This window comes from Chaetura pelagica, unplaced genomic scaffold (assembly GCF_000747805.2).
Source record: "Chaetura pelagica isolate M959 unplaced genomic scaffold, ChaPel_1.0 scaffold120, whole genome shotgun sequence".
Classification (NCBI taxonomy): domain Eukaryota; kingdom Metazoa; phylum Chordata; class Aves; order Apodiformes; family Apodidae; genus Chaetura; species Chaetura pelagica.
Window position 1 is genome coordinate 1623221 of NW_009951952.1, and position 23232 is coordinate 1646452.

At 41.8% G+C, this 23232-nt stretch overlaps 2 protein-coding genes across 2 annotated transcripts in view; one reads left to right on the forward strand and one right to left on the reverse strand.

The window, feature by feature from the left end:
- Positions 1 to 4684, forward strand: part of INPP4A (inositol polyphosphate-4-phosphatase, type I, 107kDa) — a 47435-nt gene extending 42751 nt beyond the window's left edge. Inside the window, exon 26 of the mRNA XM_009998696.1 lies at positions 4073 to 4684. Coding sequence (XP_009996998.1) covers positions 4073 to 4205 — 133 coding nt within the window. The 3' untranslated portion in view covers positions 4206 to 4684. The remainder of the gene's footprint in view (positions 1 to 4072) is intronic.
- Positions 4685 to 20019: 15335 nt separating this feature from the next.
- Positions 20020 to 23232, reverse strand: part of TMEM131 (transmembrane protein 131) — an 81794-nt gene continuing 78581 nt past the window's right edge. Inside the window, exon 40 of the mRNA XM_009998708.1 lies at positions 20020 to 21078. Coding sequence (XP_009997010.1) covers positions 20782 to 21078 — 297 coding nt within the window. The 3' untranslated portion in view covers positions 20020 to 20781. The remainder of the gene's footprint in view (positions 21079 to 23232) is intronic.

Here is a 23232-nt window from a genome sequence, read left to right on the forward strand (position 1 = left end):
TCTTTCCCTCTCCTTATTTCTGTAATTGTGCTGATACATGTTTTTGAGATGTTTTTTCCACTCTTTCTTTACTTCATCCTCTGGGGTTTTTTTGTGCTTTCTTCCATGTTTTTTCATTTTCTTGACCACCTTGTTTTGCCATCTCTTTTTATACATTCATTTGCATGTCCATCTTCCTTTCTGTTTTATTTTATTTGCCCTCCTCCCAACCTTCTTCCTTTTCACAGCATTGGAACACGGGAGGTAGTCACCCAGAAGAACTTGAGTGGCTTGGTGCCCATCCGAGATTTCAGACTAGATCCCAGCCTCCTCTACTCTATTCCTTTACTAGCTCTCAGCCCCAATTTACTGATTGTGTGGCTGTTTCTGAGCATAGCATACCTGGTGGCCAGATTACGTTGCAAGTGAAGATAAAGTTTAAAAAAACCCCACAAAACAAACAAAAAAAAAGTGCTTGAATGTGTTTTGCCACTTGGTACCTGCTGGACAAAGGAATGTGTCATAGCATTGTCTGCCAAGAAGAATTATTATGCCTTACAATTTTATGTTTCTATTGTACTAAACTGTAAATATACATCAAATTATTTTATCAGAAAGAATTGTATTGAAACTTTAAATTATTGTTCTGCTTTCAGTGCTTGTAACATAGTCTGACATTGGCCTGTTACCTCGTTACTTTAGCTGGCCTGAAGATCTCTTACCAAATATAGTTTTGTGTTACTTGTTTCATGTATTCCAGAGAAAGGAACTATATCTGAAAAGAATTTGTATCTTTTTGTATATTTAAGGTATATGCTAATCTTGCCTTTCATTTTTACGAGGTATAAAGAGAAAAATAAAAACACGGGTGGGGTTTATAAGAATAGTAAGAAATGTATTTAAAGAAATAAACAAATTTCTACCTTCATTTCAAAGCATAATATCCAAATTACATTACTTAACAGTTTGCTGAACCATAGTCTTGTTCCTTTCTCATGGTTTAGTATGTTCTAGTAGACTAGTGTACCCACTCAAAAAACAACTTGCAGTGTGCTGCATGCAGGATTCTTTCATTCTATTTGTAGATCTGCATTTTCTAATGTATTAAATACACAAAGCAAATGACTGGTGGTTAGGAAGAGGATGCAATTGGCATTAGCCTGCTAATGATCCATTATCTGTTTCAGGTGCTCTGGTATAGAACTTACTCTGAAACAGGGTCATGATCATCCTAGAAAGATACTGGCCTTGAATATTTCAGGCAAGAAGAGGGAGGTATCAGTTAGCTCCGTTAGTAGGTTGCTTTGAGGTTTTCCATTGGCCTTTGTTTTACTAGCACTAGACTGAATATTACTATTATTTCTAAGTGTTGGACAGCTTTAATAAACTATAATGTTGATAGTGACCTAGAGATAAGTGACTGGTGGTAAGTTAGCATTTTATTTAAGTGGTGAGACCACAGCGGCTTTCCTACTTTAGTCACACAGAGTAATTGCAGATGAAATTTGATCATCCTTTATATATAAAATCAAGCTGGGAGAAGCCTGTTTCAACAGAGAGATTTTGTTGATGCAGTGGTCTGGCAGAGCTTGTCAATAGCAATAGCTGATAAAAAACCCAACCAAACCTAACCTCATTTAATATATTTTACTAAATTCCTGAAGGGATTTACTTCGCTTGGTGCCTGAGATGACAGAAAATTTGGCTTCTGAGGAGAGCTCTTCTAGTGCTGTGGTTTCTGTTTTCTCTCATTATTAACTTGCTCAAAAAACCATAGGTAGCTATAGCCCTTATTATCAGTTTTAATGGAATTTGGAAGCTTCTGACAGAGTCAAGCTTCAAAACAAAAACACAGAACAAAAAATACAATAAAATCCTAAATTTGGTGAATATTCTAAAAAAAAAAAAGGTTATATTTGTGTCTTCATCAAATCAGAATGTACAGTACACTATCTCCTGGTATTTTTTCCTCACTATTCTTCCAATTTTGTTTTTAAAAGTAAAAAAAACAACAAACAGAATATTTATCTATATATATTTAAGCATGTATCCTATTTATTTTTGTTGCAGTTAATTTAGGTAAAGCCTTAATGCTGATGAGATTTCAAATCATGCTACAATGGTATTGGACATATCCATGTCCTAAGCTGATATCTAGTTCCATGGTGTCTCCATACAAATCATCTCTTTCTGATTGATGCTGGTTCATTTGCTGTGGGTACTAAAATGTACCTTGTTACAAGGTGAACAGATGGACTGTGGTTTTTTTTCTTGCAATGTGATGAGTGTTCTGGGTTCAGCCTAAAAAAAGATGTGAAAGCAACCTCAGTAAGTGCATTTCCACTGAACTCCTTAAGAGTATTAATCTGTTTAAATGAAGTGTGAAGGCTTTGCTCATGACTCCCATTAGGGCTGCAGTAAGACCACCTTTAAATTCATCAAAACTTGTTGGAAACAATGTGTATCTTCCTTTTTTTCTTCTTTGGTGGGGACAAGTTTCCATCATTTTTAGCTTGGAGCTTTTGTCCAGGCTTTCAGATTTAAAATGCTGTAGTGCACACTGCTGCTGTGCCTGCAGCAGAAGAGACATGGCACACAAAATGATGTGTGAGGTACATCTTTCTTACCATTTTTGTGGCCCACCTGTTCCATAGAGGGACATCTGATCTGCACTAACCAGATGCAGTGGAATAATGAATTATGAACAGAACGATTGACTTAGGGTTGAAAATGGTGTGGGGGGGGACATGTTGGTTTCTGTTAAGCATAAAGCAATGACATAAAAATAGTTTAATCATGTACAAACCATTCTTTAAAAGGCAGTCACAACAAACACCCCAGAGACAAATTTCAAACTTACTTAAACTGTTCCTTAATGCAAAAATTTACAATGTTTTATGAAGTTAAAGTATGTGGTAGATACAGAAAGAGCAGTTACAGTCAGTTTAATTAACCTGAATTAGAAGAATGGTAAGGTCAATGGTAAGACCTGGTGATGATCATATAATGGTAAAAGCAAAGAGCTTTCAAGCTGAACCAGAATCCAGACCATCCTTTTTAATCAGATGACCACAGTTTACCTGGTAGAGGCTGCAGAGATCTCCAAGAAAGGAATAACATGAAATTTCCACCATCAGGTGGTGTACTGTACACTTTGCCATGAAGTTCTACTATCGAAGCATTTTTTAGGTTTCATTTCTCTATCAGGGAAAGCCATTCTCCTGCAAGCCAAAACTGGTTGCTAATATATAAATACAAGATAGTGCTTCCTCTTTGTATGTCTCTTTTTGGATATATAATCGAAGGAACTGTGAAGTAAATTTACAGGTGTAAAGAAGCCTTATAACTGGAGTGTTTTGGTTTTTTTTTATTGTAGCCTGTTTGTAATGTGGGGCAGTTGCAGCAAAACATTGGCTACAACTGAAATTCTGCCCAGCTTTGTTTCCTTGGGGTGATGACTGTCAGTGCAGCCAATCTTTTTTGCACCCACACGAAGCTGCTCTTTTGTTATTATTTTTTTAAGACTATGTTGGCTTTCAAGTCAATTTATGCAGAGGTCACTGGACAGTCATTATTTTTGTATCAGCTCTAATCATTAAGTAAGTACTGGTAATACTGACATGACAGGGAACAATAAACTGACTTTCAAGCTCTTACTGAGAGAACAGCAGTTCTTCTTTTTCAGCTTAATATACTAATAAATTAGCAGAGCTGCCTGTGAGCAATCTTGGGGATCCCTGGTGCAATGAAGCGGCATGTGAGCTCCTCAGCAGTGCCCCCTGAAATACATGAAACCATCACGAGACAACTTTTTCAGTAGATCCACTGCTGCTTTTTAGAAATGCAAAACTAGCAATCAGACAGAGCATGTGTCCATTCTGTGTGCTTCTTACTAGCATTGTATGATGAATCATCCCTTCTAATATTTGCGGCGGCAAATGAATTCAACGCTCATGAAATATAGCCAACTTTTTGTTAATGCTATAAAGTAACCAGTTCATTTCATCTTAGTTTAAGTCTTTCCTTTTATTTTCTTTTCTTTATTTTTCCTTTTTACTGCTGTCATTTTTTTGTGCTTGTTTTTTTTCCCCAGTGAGGGTTGTCGGCGAGAAAATACAATGAAGAATGTTGGATGTCGCAAGTATGCATTTAATTCCCTGCAACTGAAGGCTTTCCCAAAGTATTACAGGCCTCCAGAAGGAACTTATGGAAAAGTTGAAACATAAGCATACTATGTCCTTTAATTGCTGTTCCATTAAACCATGTGGATTCACTCTAGATTAATCCATGATTTTGTCATCCAGAAGAGAGAAATAACCTTTTTGTACGTTTCACTAGGTTATACAGAGCATGTTACTTACAGAATTGGAATCTATAGTAACAGTTATTCTGACACCTTAGCTTGAGAATAGTGTGATGACCCTCTGCCCATTTAAATAGCCTTCAGTGTATGTAAGATGAACAGATATTGTGCTACTTAAAAATTACCCATATGCAAATACCTAGGTACCTTCTGGATGGACAAGGGTTCTAGGAAGGGCATTTAGGCAGCTGTTTTGCTTAACGTCTTTTATACTGAGTTGACATGAGGTTGAGCTTTTCATCAACTTTTAAAAACTGAGAGTAAAACTCAAAAGGTGTAAATAAAAAGGGATTGGATCCTACACGGTCTAGTAACTGTAGAATGCATTGTTACAATCAAGAATCAGAAGTTTAACTTTTAAAATGAATCAGCACAATAAAAGCTAGAAGTATGCATTGTTTTACTTGTATGTAGGATGCCATCTTCAGATGTGAAATTAACAGTACATAAAAGGCCAGTCCTATGAGGTCTGGTTTGTAGTTCTGTCCAAATAAGAAAAATTCCAGTTGTCTTTTGTAGATAAGGACTTGGACACACATCTTACCTGATTTTAAGAAGTGTTTCAGAAACACAGTGATGCTTTAACCGCTGATGTTCTGCCCTTCCCCACTTTAAGGCAAGTGCAACAAACAACGTTGCACGTGACACAATCAGTTTGTTCCGCATTAATTATATTAATTCACACACTTTTACCCAGGACTTTTTATATCACTTCTGAATTTTAAGCATTAGTATCTTGAGGGGTTACATTTTTTTAATTAGTGTTTGATTTTTTTTCCGTATCGATTTTGTGTGTCGATACAAAAACGCTCCAAGTCCCAGCACATCCCTGTTGCTCCATAATCAAAACTGGTTTCTGTTTGGCTTTGCATTTTTCCTGAACAGATGTTCAGAATCCTGAGGGGAAAGTATTACTGTTTACAGAGTATTTCTGAAGTAGGCAGCAATGTCCCATTTTGATAGAAATGAACTGCTCCTGTGCTACTGCCAGTGTGTGAGAACCTCAGACGTGTTCTAGCTAAGGTGATCAGTTTGATGACATTTTATAAAAAATGTTCCTTGGAAATCATCTCCCTAAAAATGCCTTTGAAGCCAAGCAGCTAAACATTAATTTCCAAGTTTGAACAGGATTAAGTCAACTCTTCTAGTTGTGTTCAACACACTGTGCCCTTTCCTTGTTTTCTAAGGATATAATTTATCATTTATTCTTGTGAGAGTAGCAACAGCCAGGTAAGTATTTGGCTGTTTTCTGATTTCTTTCTCCCTCTCACTGATGTTTGTCTGTGCTGTCACTGCTCTATCAATCAGTCATGTTCATTCTGCTCCCATGTAGGTTTGGGGGTTCCAGGTCTAGCAGTTTTTGCATTTTGCTTTTTGCAGTTTAACACTGAGCAGCATGTTGCAAAGCCGGGTCGGAGAGTTCTGCTGAACTAGGTTGTTACCATTTTTTTCAGGCTCTCTAAGGTAACAAAACACTGAATTCTGTGCAAAATCAGTGTATTGTGGTACCTGTCCCAAGTCTGAACAAATCATCTGCAGTAGAACAGTCCCTAGGAAGCTTTACAAACCCTGTTTGCCAATGAGTAAATATTTATTTTATTATATTGTTAATATGTAAACAAATATATGGTGAAAAACTTTTCAATGGGATCTCTTTAGACATGTTATTCCATCAGTTCTGCTCAACCTTCAGTCCCTGGTCCATTCTTAAATGCTACATTTATTTTTGTATAAACTATACTCTTTATATCCCTTAGTTTTTATGAGTTGATAATTTCATTTTGTATATTTCAGACGTAGTTCATTGTATTTGAAGTCCTGTATTGTTACACTAAAAATCTTCCAATGTTCAGCTTCAGAAAGAAATAACAAGAGGTCTGTTGTAACAATGAGCAGAGCCACTCTCTTACACTGTGGCCAACAATCATTAGATCTACTCTAGAGCTTAGCCATCCTTTATTTTGTATACCAATGTCACCAGAGAAAAAAAAAAAATTGCTGAATTTTCTATGTGCATGGTTTTTGGTCACCTTTTTCAAGTGGTGGAATGCCAGTCCCAAGTGCTGCATTGTTTTGTTTTCAAGACTCTGATTTCAGTGTGCTCACCTGGAAACCATCAGTGTCCAGCTGACATTTTATATATATATGCACGTCGAGAGGCTTCTTGAAAGGGCACAAATGATCAGGAAGGTCTCCAGGAGTCCTTCAAAAAAGCAAAACTGTGAAACTTGAAATCCACATAGGATGCTTCACAAGGGTGGAATAAGCTTTTCTGTTGCACAGGAGAGGCGAATTTAAGGGTTACTGTAAAATGAGGTTATGTCTAATCTTCTTCTTTTTGGAGTACATTTTTTAAATTATAAAACATACAAAGGTGAAAAAAGAAAACTGTTGCCAAGTATGTTCTGTGTATGTTCTGTGAAAGTACCTACAGCACAGTTGCCTTTTGTTTCATTTATACATGTAAAATTATTGTATAATACAAGACTGTTTTGTCCCAACACGACTGTATTTCACAAGCTTCGTGCATTGAAATATTTTTATTTATTTGGTTTTGGGCAGTATTAATATATCATAAACATATGGCTACTGTTTTATATATTCTAACTCATCCAATCCATGTATGCTGTACATGTGCTAGTCTTTAGGATGGAAACCAATAAAGAACTGACAAGAATAACAAACGGTGGCTCCATTTTAATGCGTTTGTGGTAAATTAAAATAAACACTTTCAGGTTCCTTGACTTGATGTGCTCTACCTGTTGGAGAATGTATTTGGATGAGTTGCATATGGAGACAGTTTACACAGATACACAGTTTGGGAACTGGTTAGTCTGGTAAAGTACAGCTGCTATCAACTTTCTGTAGATACAAGAGAGGGGAGAATTAAGTTAGATATTAGGAAGAAATTCTTCACTATCAGGGTGGTGAGGAACTGGGATGGGTTGCCCAGGGAGGCTGATGCCCCATCCCTGGAGGTTTTTAAGGCCAGGTTGGACGAGGTTTTGTGCAACCTGGCCTAGTGGTGGGGTTCTCTGCTCATGGCAGGGGGGTTGGAACTTGATGATCTTTAGGGTCCCTTCCAACCTTAATGATTCTGTGATTCAATGATTCTGCACCAGGCACCACCAGTTTGTCCCATATGTTGTACATTCAGCAGCAACAGTTAAACAAAGAAGCACTATGAGAAATTTTTTTTCTCAATTTGATAAACTTTTTCTGTACATCTTCCATAAGACTTTCCTGAGCTTTTTTCTGCTTTTCACTCCATTAACCAAATTCCCTCTCTGCTGCTGTTTCTCCTGCTGCCAACTTGTCCCTCCAGCAGGTTTAGTTGTTGTCTTACTTTTCAACAGGAACAGGTTGTCACACTGTTGATTGCAATTTGGATTTCAGATTAATTTTCTATAATAGTGTAAGACAGTAATCCAAATCATTCTGATTTCTATACAATATAAAGAACATAAAAATGCAATGCTACTGTCAGTGGATGTTTGAGAACAGCCAAATACCATTTTATTTGCATAAAAGAGGACTGAGGGCCACAGGTGGGGCTCAATGGATCAGTTTTTCTAGTTATACAGAAAGAAAAAAAGGACAAGGAAAAAACCCCCACTGCTTTCATTCAAAATGCAGAAAGAGAAGATGCTTGACAGGTGGGAATACCTAGATAGCAAGTGCCAAATCTATATACATACATGTGTGTATATATATGCATCTCTGAATTGCAAAATATTTAAATTGGGGTCCAAAAAGTATCTACCTTTGTTCCTTTTAATTTAAAAAGAGGAGCTGAAGGCATGCTGAGCTACTGGAGAAACTGTCACTTCTTTGAAGCTTTGGTTCATGTCTCCATAAATGTTGCTCCATTCAAACCCGGGTAACCACGAGCCTGGGTTGCCTGGGGAACTGTGGCTGGATGAAGGGCACCTGTATGTCCTTGGGCAGTGGCTCTCCCTCATGAATGACAAGGTTTTCAATCTGCAAATAAGAAACCTTAACTCAGCAGCAACCTCTTTTTGCCACATTATTTTATGTGTCAGGCAAACTTTCTGCTCCCAATTGAAGTACTTTTCCCATTGCAGCTGAACAATGGTGACCTGTGGCACTGGGTCCTGCTTCAGTCACTGGAGGCCAACGTGAAAATGCAGTTTCTAAGAGCCTTTTATCCCTTTCCAAGAATTCAATTTTTTTCTTAAGTCATGCCAATATTAAGTTGTATGTTATTTGCCAGTCTGGTCCTATAATTTCTGCTTTTTCTGTGTTCCACACAGACTTCAGCATCCAGTAGTTCTGATGTTTTGTGCTGGCTATTTCTGTTTGTGCAAATACCCCAAGTATTCTGAATGTAAACTTCAGCAACTCTTGTATTTTACAGATTTTTACAGCATAAGGGATGTACATCCCCTGATGTAATTTCAAGTTTTGGTCCTTGCAGTCAAAAATACCTGATGTAAGATGCTGTGTGTCATGTACCTAACCCCAAATCCCTAGGCCTGTTGACTGTTCCTGTGGGAGCAGGGTGGGGGAGCCTTCCTAATGTCACCAATCCCTGTACCCTCAGATGACACCCACTCAGCCTGGAGTCAGTCACTGCCCATCAGGCTCACTGAGTATTTCATTATTTCTGAAGTTTGAAAGTTAAAAGAAGAGAGCTTACAATGGCCAGTGGGACAGGCATCATCCAGAACATGAATTAATTAATTACACTGGCTGAAATTGGTGATCTGTGGTGTGAATGGTTTTGTTTGCATTGTGCTCCCATCAGGGTCGTTAAAAACCCTTGAGAGGGAGCTGGAAGTACATCCCAACTGGATGGTGGAGAAAAAAGGGCTTAAGTTTTAGAAAAATTCTCCATCTAATTTAAAATTGAAGTTTTAATGCTAAGGAATAGGGAACTGGAATATAAAGCAGTTACTTACCCACAGCCCTAGTTCTGGTAAGTACCACGTGTGCTTAATTGCTTCACTCTGCTACTTCACACAAGCTTATAAAGCTTTTTCAATATGCATAGCAAAGCATCAATAAAAATCTTACTGCTGCCCAGGCCTGATGTGACCTGTGCTTGTCAAGGTTCCTGTTGCTGTAGTACATAGATCCTGTGCTAAAATGAAACTGTCTAGACTGCCTGACTGGTAGGCAGGTAACTACTTTTTTAGGTTTCTGTTGACTTGGCAGATTGGTGACACCTGCCATTTCCATTTGGAAACAGAGGCAAGGTGAGCTTTAGTGTTCATCAAATAGGGTAGCAGTAAGACACGTCTGAAGGCAAAAAAAGCCCAGAGCTTTTAGTATTTGACTGCAAATTGCTTGAACTATAGCCACGTCTTCAAATGCTGTTCACAAATAGATCGGATCTGAGAAGACCTGCAATACTTTACTCTTTTGTCGTTCTTTCAAGATGTTTATTAAATTGCCACTGATTGATGTTATTGGGCAGATTATGGCTCTGACATCTAACACTGAAGTCCTAGGGATCACTGGCCATTGCAGAAAGGCTGTTTGAAAATGTCTGTAAAAATGCCTTTCATGTTACTGGTTTGTAACAAACTTGAAGTAATCTAGCCTAGATGTGAGAGACATTCAGCAGGTCTTGGATAGCATTTGTTTGCTATACCAGGCTACAGGCATTCTGATTTCTGACTCCAGAACTTTCTGACTCAGGGTTACTCCCTCCCCATTTTGTTCCTCCAACTGAGATTTTATGGATGTTCTTCATGTTGCGTTTTGACTAAATTTCCCACAACCTTGACAGGACTCCCAGTTACAGTCCCTCAAGGTTCATTTTTCAGTTTAAGTTGTAGGGGAGAGTGGGTGTTCTTGAAATGCAGCATCTAAAGCTTCATGGTCTGTTTGTACTTCTGCACTTGAGAACACTTGGCTGAAGATGCTGCACAAAGCACAGGAAAATGGGAACCATCAGGTGTTATGAAGACACTTGAAAAGAGGATGGAAGGTTTGATTGTTCTTCTGCCTTCTTCCCTCATGAACAAAACCAGAAAATGTTGAACAGTGTTTGGCTTTCCTATGAATATCTAAATTGGTTCTGTACCTGAAGTTGGGCTGACTCGGCAGGCAAACCCCACATTTCATCCTCAGCTGTGTGTGCTGCTTTTGCAGTGAGTTCCACGTTGCAGGTTCTGGCTCCACTGCTGCCACCAGCACAGCTCTGCAAGAGCCACTGCGACACAGAATCTTAGGGGTTGGAAGGGACCTCAAAAGAGCTACAAAGGGCACTTTCCACCCACAGCTTGCCTAACTTTCAGCTGTCTTCTTCAGTGCCTAATGTGGTGTTGGGCTTCCTGAGGCTATTGGGACTTTCTAGTGAGGAAGAGTTTAGCATTGAGACTCCCCTCAGCCTGGACTTCCAGCTCCCAGCCCAGTGCTGGAAGAAAAGACAGGGCTTTGTACCTCTAGTCTGGCAGGCACAGCCACACCTCACCCAGCTGCACTTGGCACACCCAGTTAGGTAACACAGCTTTTGGACAGGGGCCTCATGTGCTGTGTGCACTCTCTGCTCTCCCTTGCTTTGCAGCTCTGAGGAACCCAGCCAGCAGCACACACCACTTTGCCCCTCTGGATCCTCCTTGCAGCTCCACTGCACCAGCTGGTTTCATAGGATGCTGGGAGCTGAGCTCTTTCTTCTGTGCCTCCCTCCCTTTCCTGCCCTCATCCTTGTAAGACAACCCCAAAAGCACCAGAGGGCTTTTTCAATGCACGAGTTGTTACTCAGCGTGGCCCTTTCCAGTGAGGCTGGTGAAGAGCTGCTGGTTTAGGTTGTGGGAACTCAGTGGGGATATTGCAGAGTGGAGAGATGGGGAAGGGGTTGTCAGTAAGGCAAGCTCAGTGCTATGGAGCATTCCAGGTGCAAACTTTCCTGGAGTGAACTTAATCTGGTTTAGCTACTGGTTTTTCACAGTTTGGGGTGAATGCAAGAATCAGCCTCTTGCTTGTAGTTCCCCAAGTACAGGGTTCTCATAGTTAGACACATATTTCATGAGCAGTGTTGTCCTGCTGGTGTTTTGTCTGCTCCCAAAATGCTCCTACTGGCAGGGCTCCCCAGGGCCCAGAGAAGTGCTCATTTTATGGGTCCTTCTTGGGATTGGGCAGGTACAGAAGCAGATCTATGTATCTTGAGAATTGCTTAATTGCTAACAGCTAAGACTGGGCAGCCAGCAAAATTTGAGACTTACCAACCTAAATTAGGCATCCCCAAACATCTGGACATGGTAATAGGAAAAGCCAGCCCAGCTGCATGACCTGTCCTGGAACATGGCTTTTACCTTTCAACTCTGGAAGGACAGAATAAGCATCGTGTGGGATTGCCAAGTGTAATTGTACATTTTTTTTCAAGACTTGGATTTTCAGAAGTATCTGTGTCAGAAGTGTTAGCTCTGAACTGATTTAAATAGTGCCATTGTGGTGCTTTCCATTGTGTCACGTTGTCTCTGGGTATTGGTTTCCTTTCTGGGCTCTCATCGTTTGAGTCCCTTGCTGGTTTCGGCTGGGACAAGAGTTGTTATGGGGCTGTCGTTTGGATTTGGGCTGAAAACAGTGTTGATAACACAGAGGGGTGTTAGTTACTGCTGGGCAGTTCTTTTCTGCTCCTCGTAACATCCCACCAGCAAGTGGGCAGGGAAGTGGTGAGTTAATTCATTGTTTTGCTTTGCTTGTATATGTGGGTTTTGTTTTGCCTATTAAATTATCTCAGCCCATGAGTTTTCTCACTTCTGCTCTTCTGCTCCTCTCCCCATCCCACCAGGGGGACTGAGCAAGTGCCTTGGTGCTGCTTAGTTGCCAGCAGGGATTAAACTATGACAAGTCAGCAAATGTGGATTATGGGGTTTATGTAGGTATAGGTAGTTAGCTAGAAAGTTGATGACTTGTCAACAAACTGTAGCTGGGGTTTGGGGTTTTTTTTGCACTTTACTGGTACATCCCTGTCCATGGTCAGACTAGGGCTCTAACTTGACAGTAACCTGGTCGTTATTCTTGTTTTCATACTGTAAATGGTTCAAAAAACAGAGAGGAGTCAACTGCTGTTCTGTCCTCACCAGGTGCTCTACCAGCCTGACGCAAGGTTCAGTGGCAGCCCAGAGCCTGTGCTTGCAGAGACTGAGAGCACCCATGTCAGGGCGTGCAGAGCAGGGCAGGGTCACCCATGGCATTCATACTTGGGTGCCACTTCAGTGCCTCACAGCTGCAGGGCACCGTGGTGACGCTGTGGGTTGGTTGCTGGAGAGCTGAGATGGGAGTCAGGGCTAAAAGCCACCTAGAGAAGTGGTACTTAGAGAGGTAGAAAGTTTGAAGGTGCTTAGGCTGAGGGTGGGTTTTGCTTTAAAACAGTTGTTCTTTTCTTTAATCAATATGTATTCATGAATCTGGAGATGCAGGTGCCCTGTGGTGACTGGCATTCTGCATGAGGGAGCCATGGGGCTCCTCTGGATCTCAGGAAGAAAGACACAGCAGCACATCATGGTGTAATAACACTGACACTGTAATCAGGTAGAATAAAAAGAGGAATATAGAGCTTGAGTTAGTCCCATGTCATGTCAGGTGTTGAGAACTCTTTCGTGCAGCATCTGACAGATTCCAGATGGATTCCCATGCCAGACTGCACAGATCTTGTCCCTGGGGAGGCTCAGTCCCCTCCTGCACTCATGGTGCCTTTTGTCTTGCATAAGGAACAAACCCATCAATCTCCTTCTCCTGACAGGTACAGGAGTGTCCTGTCCTCTCTTTCAGGGTGTTCACCAGCATGTCCCCTCGCAGGGCTGTGTCCCTGGGGTGCTGCAGTGGTTGCTCAGGCTGATCCCCTGGCTTCCCAAGGCTGCAGTAAGAGGCCCAGCAGGGCAACCATGGCTTGCCTGAGATCACTAATGGCTTGAATACGTCACCTTCCTCGAGGGTCCCGGTACAACCTGGAAAAGAGCAGATCTGGGGCAGGGCTTTGGTGTTGAAACTAGTGAGTGGGACAGAACAAAGAGTAAACTGAAATACTCAAAAGGGGAGAGAAAACAGAGCCCTGGAAAAAAAGCTGAACAAAGGCATGTCCACCACTCCCCCTGCATCACTCCAGTGGGCTACTTTGTCATAGTAGGAGATCAGGTTTATCAAGCATGATTTGCCCCTGGTAAATCCATGTTGGCCTCTACCAACCATGGGCTTCAATACACTTGTTACAGCCCCCAGGAGGATTTGCTCCATGACCTGCCCAGGGACTGGAGTGAGGCTAACAGGTCTGTAATTCCCCAAGTCCTCCTTTGGACCCTTCTTATGGAGAGGGTGACATCAGCCTCCCTCCAGTCTTTGTGGCCTTTCACCATTAAACTGCAGTAACATTCCAGTTCCTCTTGTTTTAGGAATTTGGGCACATTACTGTTGAGGAATGAGAGCTGTACAGACTGGTGATGGGGAAAATGGTGGCAATTTTCCCTGTGTGCATGTCATTAAAGCAAAAAGGGCTCCTACTATAGCAAGAGTGCTTTTTTTAGAAGGTTGCTGGAAAAATCCTAGTGGAAATGTCAAGGCCACCTGGCACTGACTGCTGTGATGCTCTGAATGCTGCTTGTAGCCACAGAGGGGTGCTGTTTATCTAAACAGTAAGACTTATTCTGCACTATGCAAAAAAAAGAGGAAATGGCATTACTCAAATTTATTGAATTGGGGGAAGTGTTTTTCAGGTTGCTGATTTAATCAGAATTCCTGAAAGCCTACTGTGTATTTTTTTCCCATGAGTTAATATTGCTGCATCACCTAAATCAGTGACTTTTCACAGTGAGGCTCCATTTAAAAACAAAGCCAGCACAAATACTGTCCATTTTCTGAAGCTCTCTGGTGCAGAACCTGCTGGCTTCATCAATATTCAGTTTTTATTATTCTAATAACTTCATCCTACAGGTTCTTGCATGCAGCTGATGGCTGCAAGGGCACTAAGTCAGCCCACAGTGGGCCTCATCCTGATTCCACATACCTGGAACCACAGGTTCAACTCTTGGCCAGCCCAGGCCCCCCATTTGCAGATCTAACATTAAGCTCTACATACCAGGGAGCCACTCTGTGCTGTTTGTTGCAGCATGGACATTTGCTTCCTGTTTGAACTGTGATCAGTTCCCTTGGGAGCATTTCTTTAGATTGTTGAGCTCAGCTGCTTCCAAGAAAGGAACCCTTTTTATCCCTCCTTTCCTCCCTCCCTTCCTCACATCTACATGAAGTCTGAATTTGTCACTAACTTTCTAAATGCAGCTGCATTGTTTTATTCCTGGTGCCTTCCCCTTTCCCTTCACCAGTATTTCCAAGTATTCAGCTACTCCATTCTGCCACGGCCTTTGCTTAGTGTACCTGAGGCAGGATGGCATCATTGGCATTTTCTTTGGCTCTGATTTTTACACCCCACCCTCCCCTGGAATTGGAGGCCAAACCTTCAGCCACAGAAGAGAATTTGACAGGCTGGCAATTGTGAGCAAGGGTTGGCAGACTTGTATCTGAAGTTCATAGTGTTTCTGTGTTGCTGGTTTGGAACAAGACATAAGTGAGTATTTCTTGAGATTACTGTTGTCCAAAAGATTCCTAGTTTGTACAGCACAACAGGAATTTCCCTGCCAGCTGTAAGTTGAGTCATACCCATTTTGTGCAAACCATTGTGTAGTTGTGAGGGACTTTCTTCAGTCTTCGTGGCCAGATTCTTCAGTGTTGGCAGAGTTTTGCTGGCAACCAACTTGACTGCTAAGGTCAGGCTGTACCAGGAAGATGGGTGATACAAAGCTGAAGGGTCTAAAAGACCCTTCTCCTTCCAGAAAGCCAACAACAGCCAGTGAAGGAGCGTACACCAAGGAGCATTTTAGTGTCTCATCTGATTGCAGTGTCTGTGTATTTCCTTCTTGACAGGCACTGAGCCATCCTCTCTAGTTTCTGTTGGCTTCTACACTGCCATAGAGCAGGTTAACATCCCCTGGCCAGTGAGTACTGGCTTCCCTGAAACTTACTCCAGTATGAGACAATGACTGATACTGGGTGAGGCAGAAGCAGCTCCAGGTGCTCACTTTCTCAGCAAGTTCCTTGTACTTAAGCCAAAACACAAGTAACTTCATCCTGCCCTAAATCCATATGAAAAAACACCCAGGAAACTTTCCAGAGTAGCTAATAACTTTCTTTTTTTTCCTGGTAATATTTTAGTAGCCCCAGAATTAGGCTGTACCTCCTTCCTGCAGGTATCTATCTCTCTTTCACACACACCCTCTCTAGCAAATGTCTTTTGTCTCCTGTAGGATGCCAGACCCCAGATCCCTTGTCTTGTTTAGGAGAAGTAATTGAACTGTGATTTTTTACAGCTTGCAAGAGTCCAGCTTGGGCTCTGGGACAGTCCATTTGCTTCACCTCCTGTAAGTTCTTTGCAGCACATATTCCATGTGAAGCCCATTATTGCAGAATGTCCTATTCAATTCCCAGTGACACTCAAGCACCACTTGAGTGTTGCCCTGTCAAACTTGGGAAGAGACTGAACTTACCCCACCCTTCCCCCCCAGCCCTGCTGACCCCAAAAATCCTGTATTATCCAATGTTAATGCCTCAAACATTTGCTTTGCAGTAGGCAGAGAGTGAAGTCACATCTCAGATACCAGGTCTCTCCTGAAGGACCACTATTTGGTGAGCCTGGCTTGACAAAAACACTTCAAGGGGGTTTCCTAGGGAAGTGGCCTTAAAATCTTTTTAGACACTTGCTTCCACTTTCTGCATTTCTCTTGATACAAGGTGATCTCCTGGTTTAAGTTCAACTGATCTAACTGCTGGCTTTGGATCCAAGCAGTCCTGCTCAAGATAAAAGTTTTGTTTAGGACATACCTCATGTTCCAGCAAATATAGTGATATTAGGGTTTTAATTGCTTCTTTGGAATCTTCATCTTTATTATTCCCTGAGAGGATACACTAGTGCTTCATTGTATTTTCTCTGGCTCAAGCAAATGCTTGTAGCTTTGCTTTTGTGGCCATGCAGTACCTGAAAGGGCTACAGCAAAGCTGGGGAGGGGCTTTTTACAAGGGCTTGTAATGAGAAGACAAGGGGTAACCGATTTAAACTGGAAGAGGGGAGATTTAGGTTAGACATTAGGAGGAAATTCTTTAGTGTGAGGATGGGAGACACTGGAACAGGTTGCCCAGGGAAGTTAAGGGGTGTCCTCTCCCTGGAAGTGCTCAAAGGCAGGTTGGATGGGGCTCTGAGCAACCTGATCTAGTGGGAGGTGTCCCTGCCCATGCAGGGGGGTTGGAACTAGATGATCTTTAAAGTCCCTTCCAACCCAAGCCATTTTATGATACATAAAAAAGAAAGTCATGCTCCACTTGCTGCCTGATCACACAGAACCTAAGCAGGTAACTACCAGTATGAAGTACAGTCAGCAGCTGGGTTCAGAGGACTGCTGTAGAGCATGCTGATCCAGCCAGCCTGCAGACTGCCCTAGTATTGATGTGACTAAAGCACTGGCTGAACATGAAGTCCACCCTTGACTGGTGCTAGATGAAAAGCAGCCAGAACACCCAGCTTTGAAGCAGAATCTGTTTAAAATGAGGTGACTGAGTGCTCTTCCAGTAGCAGCAGCCATACAGCACAAGTTGGGTCATTTCCTATCCCAGCGTCAGCTTTGAAGCAGAATCTCCAGTAGCAGCAGCCATGCAGCACAAGTTGGGTCATTTCCTATCCCAGCGTGTCTTTCTTCTGATGAACTGACTCAGCATGAGCTGAAGTCATTGTTGCTTAATGAGGCCAAAACATTGAACCTCAGAAAACTTACAGGTTGGGAAAACAGACAAGGCACAGTCAAAGCTGTATTTAGTGTGAAGCATCACTCGGAGTGAAACTGTTTCAGCAAGAGAGACCTTCTTACCTCATGATGATGAACACTTGTGCACTCTTACCTCTCACTGGGTCAGGCAGACTGTTCATGGTCAGAGTGCAGTGGACAACTTCAGTGCCCTTTGACCATGAAGCTCCAGTGTGGAGAACCTGCTGTTTACTCACATTCTGCATCCTAGGTTGCCCTGGAGTTTTCCTTTTCCCTGTTTGGTATTTCTCACACAGGTCAGTGCCCAAGCAAAGGAAGGTGATGCCGCTGCCAGAGCTGCAGCCAGGGCTGAGCCCAGCCCTGCTCACTGGTATGTTCATTCACTCCCAGCATCTGTATCCATGAAACAAACACTAACTGTCCTTTGATATGGTCTTACATTTCCAACAAAATCTCTGGTGCCTTTCAAGAGCTTTTTGAAACACAACTTGTGCTCATGAAACCGATTTCGCACGACACGGGCACACTCACCTACTTCAGGCTTCCTGATTTTAATTATGGGCCAGAAACTTTGCAGGCTTTTCAAGTCTATTTGTTAGAATTGGCAGAACAGAACTGCCCTTTCCGAGCACCAAAATAATTACCAAAATTAACAGCAATTGTTCCTCTTCTTTGCTAGAAACTTTGTATTCCCAGTAGCTTCAAGGTCTGGAAGAGAAGAGCTGACTCAGGGTAGTTTGGCCCTGATACTACTCTGAAGAAATGTTTTAAATCCTCAGAAGAGCTGTGAGCTCCCTGGCTTCCAGGGTAGCCCATCTCCAGAGTCCTTGAAGCTGGATTTTTATCTCTGGTCTTTTTATTCCAGGTGGAACTTCCCTCTTGGTCTGAGCTTCAGCCTTGTTCATTTTAGTTTTGAAAACAGTCCACCCTCACTTCCAAGCACTCGACCTCACTTTTCCACGTGTTCTTTTATCTTCAGCTGTCCTTCCAGCAGGCTGCAGCATTTTCAACACCATCTAGGTTTTCAAAGACAACTTTACCTGTGCTTTGACAAAGCCTTGCTTTATTTTTAATATCATCAGAGGTCCTTGTTGCATTCTTCCGTGGCATCTGGGGATGCTTGGGGCTCATCCCAACCCTCCCCACTCTTCAGCAACTTCAAAAGTGTTCTCAATGCATGTCAAGAGTGACTACACCATAAAAGCTGGGAAGTAAAACACCTCAGGGAGAAGGCAGCAAAATCTCTGTTGTACATGTACTTACCATATAAAGAGGTTTATTTAGAAATGCCTAGCTTTTGCCCAAATTTTACTTCACCTAAATTCTGTTAATTACATTTAGGACTTCATTGTAAGGCAGCTCTTTCACATTCTTTGAACTAGGCAAAACAGAGAGAAGGGGGTCTCCAAATAACCTTTGGCTAGAAGGAAACTTCCAGACAGGACACCCAGAAGTAGGAAGTCTTAAGGCCTAAGATGTTTTCCACATAAATTCAGGGAGAAGGACATGCTTTTTACTCTCTTAGGAAACTGAAAACAGTTTGTCAAGAGATCTTGAAAATTCAGGGTGTTTCACCCCTGGGACTTCAGTAACATTTAAGTAGTGTTCCAAGAGAAAATTCTTCAAAAGCAAGAAGTGAAAATACTCTAAAGGCAGCAGAGGTCGTTTGCATTATCACATGACAATGGCTCACATTTATGAGAAAAAAAAGTCTAAGTTACCTGTGTGTTGCCTTATCTTGTTCAAAGTGAAATATTTTTAGAGCTGAACATTTTTCCTGTCCTCTCAACTGCTTAAACTACTGAGAGCTACTAGTATCTCAACCTTCATTTCTGCTTCTATTCTCCATGGAATCAATTCTAATACAAAGACCTGGTGGGAAAAAGGTGGCAAGTTCCCTTAAGCAACTCCTTTCACCTTGAAGTTCCTGCTAGCTACCTTCCCAAGTTCCATGTACAGAGAAGCAGGCCCTGGCATGTCAGTAGCTGAACTACTTATTCTTTATTTTGCATGCACTAAGAGACTTGTTTGCCTAGTTACTCAGAAGGAAATTGCATAAAAATCCAAGTTGAACGTTTCATTACCTTGCATAGTTCTAGAAATACCCAAATTTTAAGTACAAAGGAGTTCTAGCAGGTTCCTGTTTCAGAGATCTCTATCTTCAAGCTTCTGCTGGTGGCAGCAAGATGACAGCAGGTCTGACAGCTGTAGAGATTTTGTTTACAAGCTGGAAAACTGGTCCCTTAGTCTGAATTACTTATTTAACCCTCAATTTTTGTTGCATTCAATACTCCTTGTGGCATAAAGGTTTTAACAAAAATAGGGAGTTCTTACTCTTTTAAAGGATGGATTCTGATAAAAATCTGCTGCTCTAAGTTTTAAGCAGTGCCACTGAGTCATAAGGAAATGTATGCTGCTGGTGCCTGTTAATACTTTCTTGTAATGGAAGGGTTCATTTTCAACTGGCTTTAGCTCAGAGGAATGGATGTAGTCACTGGGATTTGTCTTACTAAGGCAGGGCAACAGTCGCCTTAAAGGGACATTTTTAGGTATGATCTTACCTAAAAATAGTAAGGTGCTTGTTCAGACCTGTACAACAACAGTGTTACAAAGGTATGGGTGTAACATCAACAGCAACGATACTTGGAAACTCCTACAGCATAGACATTTTTCCAGCATTTTGCTATCCAGCAAATTTCCAAGTGGGTGGCACTGAAAACAATTTCTGCTTCTCCACTGCTGTACAAACCCACGCTGCTGAGAAGCCACGTTTCAGCTGCAGGGAAGTCTGTTAGTCTAGGCCCCTAGGCAGAGCAGATTCTGACCTGAAGGCTTCCACTGCCAAGTGGATCCATGCACAAAGTTTAGAAGAGATCAGGACAGAATTACAGCAGCCAGATCTTGAAAAAAGCAGTATTTATTTTAAAGTACAACCCAAAGTTGTATCCGTAAGAAATGCACAAGGTATCTTGTTTCTTCCACAAGTCTTGGCTGCGTGCATTTCAGTTCAACTTAAAAATGCATTCAGGTTTACAAATGTACAAACAGCACAGGAAGTGTATTACAGTCTCCACAGAATGCTCTTACATTCAGCCATTTTGCTCTTAAGGTTTCGTGTTGGTTTTGTTGGTTTTTTGTTGTGTTTTTTTTTTTAATTTTTATTTTTTTTTACATTCTTAGAACCTGTGTTAACAAAGACAGCCTTATTTTAAAAAAATACTCTGCATTTTAGCACAAAGTGCCTCTTAATTTTCAATTAGAGCTTGGAGGATAATACTGGAAAAAATTTAAAAACCCAAACCTGTACTTTTCATAAAAGTATTGCATGCCTGGACTGTTTTATAGTTCAAATTGTTTCCTGAATAAAGATGGCAGATGGTAAAATATGAAACCAAGTGAAATTGTTCAGATTTACAGGCTTCAGCTGTAGTTGGGATTTGTGACCACACCCAGACTTTTTCAAGCTTATCTGCAATCTCACACAACCATATTGCAGGACAGACTTTAAAAAGGAGCAAGTGATGAAAGCATGACTGGGGGGAGGGACAGGGAAGGGGTGGGGGAAGAGCAATGACCAGCAACAGCCTGAAAATGGTGTTTCAAAAATTTGCATTCATAATTATATCATGACCTGGGTAAGAGTTCTTTCCTTTTTGCTTGACTTCAGTTTTCGTGAGGATAGTGTGAATTAGACCAAGGATCTGAACTTCTTCTTCCAATTGTCGGGCTCCAGATTCTCCAAGGATTGTAGGTCTGTCCCATGTCTTCAGCAGGGTTGGCAACGGTGGCAGCAGCGGGTGCAGGAGGAGCAGCAGAGGAGTTCTCACTACCCATGAGACCAATGCCTGGCAATGCATTTGGTGGAGTGGTGAAGGGAAGGCCACTGTTGAGATTACTTGACCAAATGGAACTGCTGAATGGAGTGGTGGACCACAGGCCACTTGGGTTGCCAAGGATAGACTGCAGTAAAGACAGAGCCAGGTCAGCAGCAGTTCAGTAGCCTCTATTTTCACCTTGTTTAACAAACCCTTCCTCACTTCAACACGGAGGTTTGGAGCTCCCTTTATTAGAGCTTGCCCACAGGAACCACATTACTGACAGTCACCAAACACATCTGATAATTGAATGGGCTGCAGAGCTTTCAAGCTGTTCACATTTGAGCTTATACATCCCCATACCATTACTAACTTAAGCACTACTAGTATTCAAGCTTTAACACACAAGGGCCAAAAAGCTCAAACTTAACTAAACTAGTGAGAATGAGGTAGATAAACACAATTCAAGCCTCAAAAAACCCCCACAAAATTCAAGTTGTAATGGTAGGTAGCAATGAAGTCTATTCCTTAATCCTTTTTTGGGTGTTTGCAAACTTATCTCCTTGTACTGAGACACAGCTGTGATACACTGTACATTCTGGATGAACCTACCTGTGTTCAACCCCACTAGACCTCTCCATAATCCCAGTGTATACTTTTTCTGGCACCCAAAATTTGTCCAGATGAGAGGAGAGGGGATTGGAGAACTGCCCATTTGTCACAGAGTTCCAGGAAGTCTGTCCTGGCTCAAGATATCTGGAAGTCTCTGACAAACAGTCATGGTGCAGATGCAGGTGTGCTACAAGCCATGCATTTGGGATGCAAAGGACAAGCACAGCAATACTAGAGACCACATGCAGAAGTGAATAAGGCCCAGGTTTTGGCAACTGTTTTATTAAAGCCCAAACAGTAGCAAGCAACCAGCAGAGGAATCTAACCCATGGTGTGGTGGGAAGTGATAGTGGGAAGCAGCCAAAGATGGAGATGAGGAAGGTGAGCACAACTTTCATGCTAATAATAGTACAGAACCTGCCATGTGTAGGCTTAATGCACTACATACCTCAGTGTCAACAGATTTAATGTATGTGTGCTGTAAATTCAATTTGCAAATATACAGTAAACTTGATGTTCCTAGAAGGCAGTGGATCTGCTGAGTATGTGCTGCAAGGTACAAACTTAATCATGTTTGGATTTACTTGGTGGAGATAAGGAATCCCTTCCTGAGATCTCTGCCCTCAGATGGTGCACAGTAAAGGTTAACCAGTATCAGGGTACTAGTAGCAGGGATTTAAAATTTAAAAAAATCCCTTTAGGAAAGTGAACAAGGTAAACTCTGAAAATGTCTTCATTTCAGGTTTTTATTTTCTCCCTTGGAATGAAGAAATCATAATCATACCTGAAACTGGCTGGACACTAACATGTTACCAAAGAGTCTTTAATAAATCTGATCCTGAGGGTTGGACAGGAGTTTTGAGCACACTCAGGGGTGAAGTGGGCCAACATCATAAGGAGAGTCTCCAGTGTCACTGAGGAGTTGAGCCAAGCTAGGGTCACAGTTTATGACTGTTATATAACTAAATGGTTATACTTAAGCTATACAAGCATTAGACTACCAAGCTGCTGCTCAGACACCAACCCTAACACACTAAAACTGCACTCTATTTCCTCCTGTCACGAACTATTCCTACATGTCCAAAAAGAGTTTGGGAGCTGATAAAGTAGAAGGAACCAGGAAAGGAGCAGCAGAGAAGAGTACCTCAGGCTGCTGCTCCCTTTCAGGGCTGGTGGAGGGAGGTACAAAGTGGCCATCAGACAGAACTACATGCAGGGAAATGGAGGAAAGAGTAGTAAAGGACTGTGGTTACAGAGAAACTTGGGAAGAAGTACCAGCAATGCAGCAAGGTCTGAGGGGAGACTGGATCCAGGAGTCAAATGCTATTTAGTACAGAAGCAAAGAGTTATGCATAAAATGGGAAAGCAAAGATATAAGGAAGGAGAATGATCGAAATCAGCTCCCCAGAAACAGAAGCCACAATGTAAGTGCTGTTTGCAAGAACAGCTTTGGCTCTTGCAGCAGAAAGGAGAAAGACAGGACCCTGGCCTGGTACCTATTCTCATCTAGTCCTTAGAGCAAGGAGGTTCAGTGGCAGGCATAACCAAGTTTTCCTCTTCTGGCTCACCATATGCACTTGAAAAAAAATACATATTCAAAGCCTTTTTCATGATAATCAGTCTATTTGTTGCTTCTTGTTTATTATCTGATCTTCTCCTTGAATAAGCTCCTAAAATGCACTCTTTC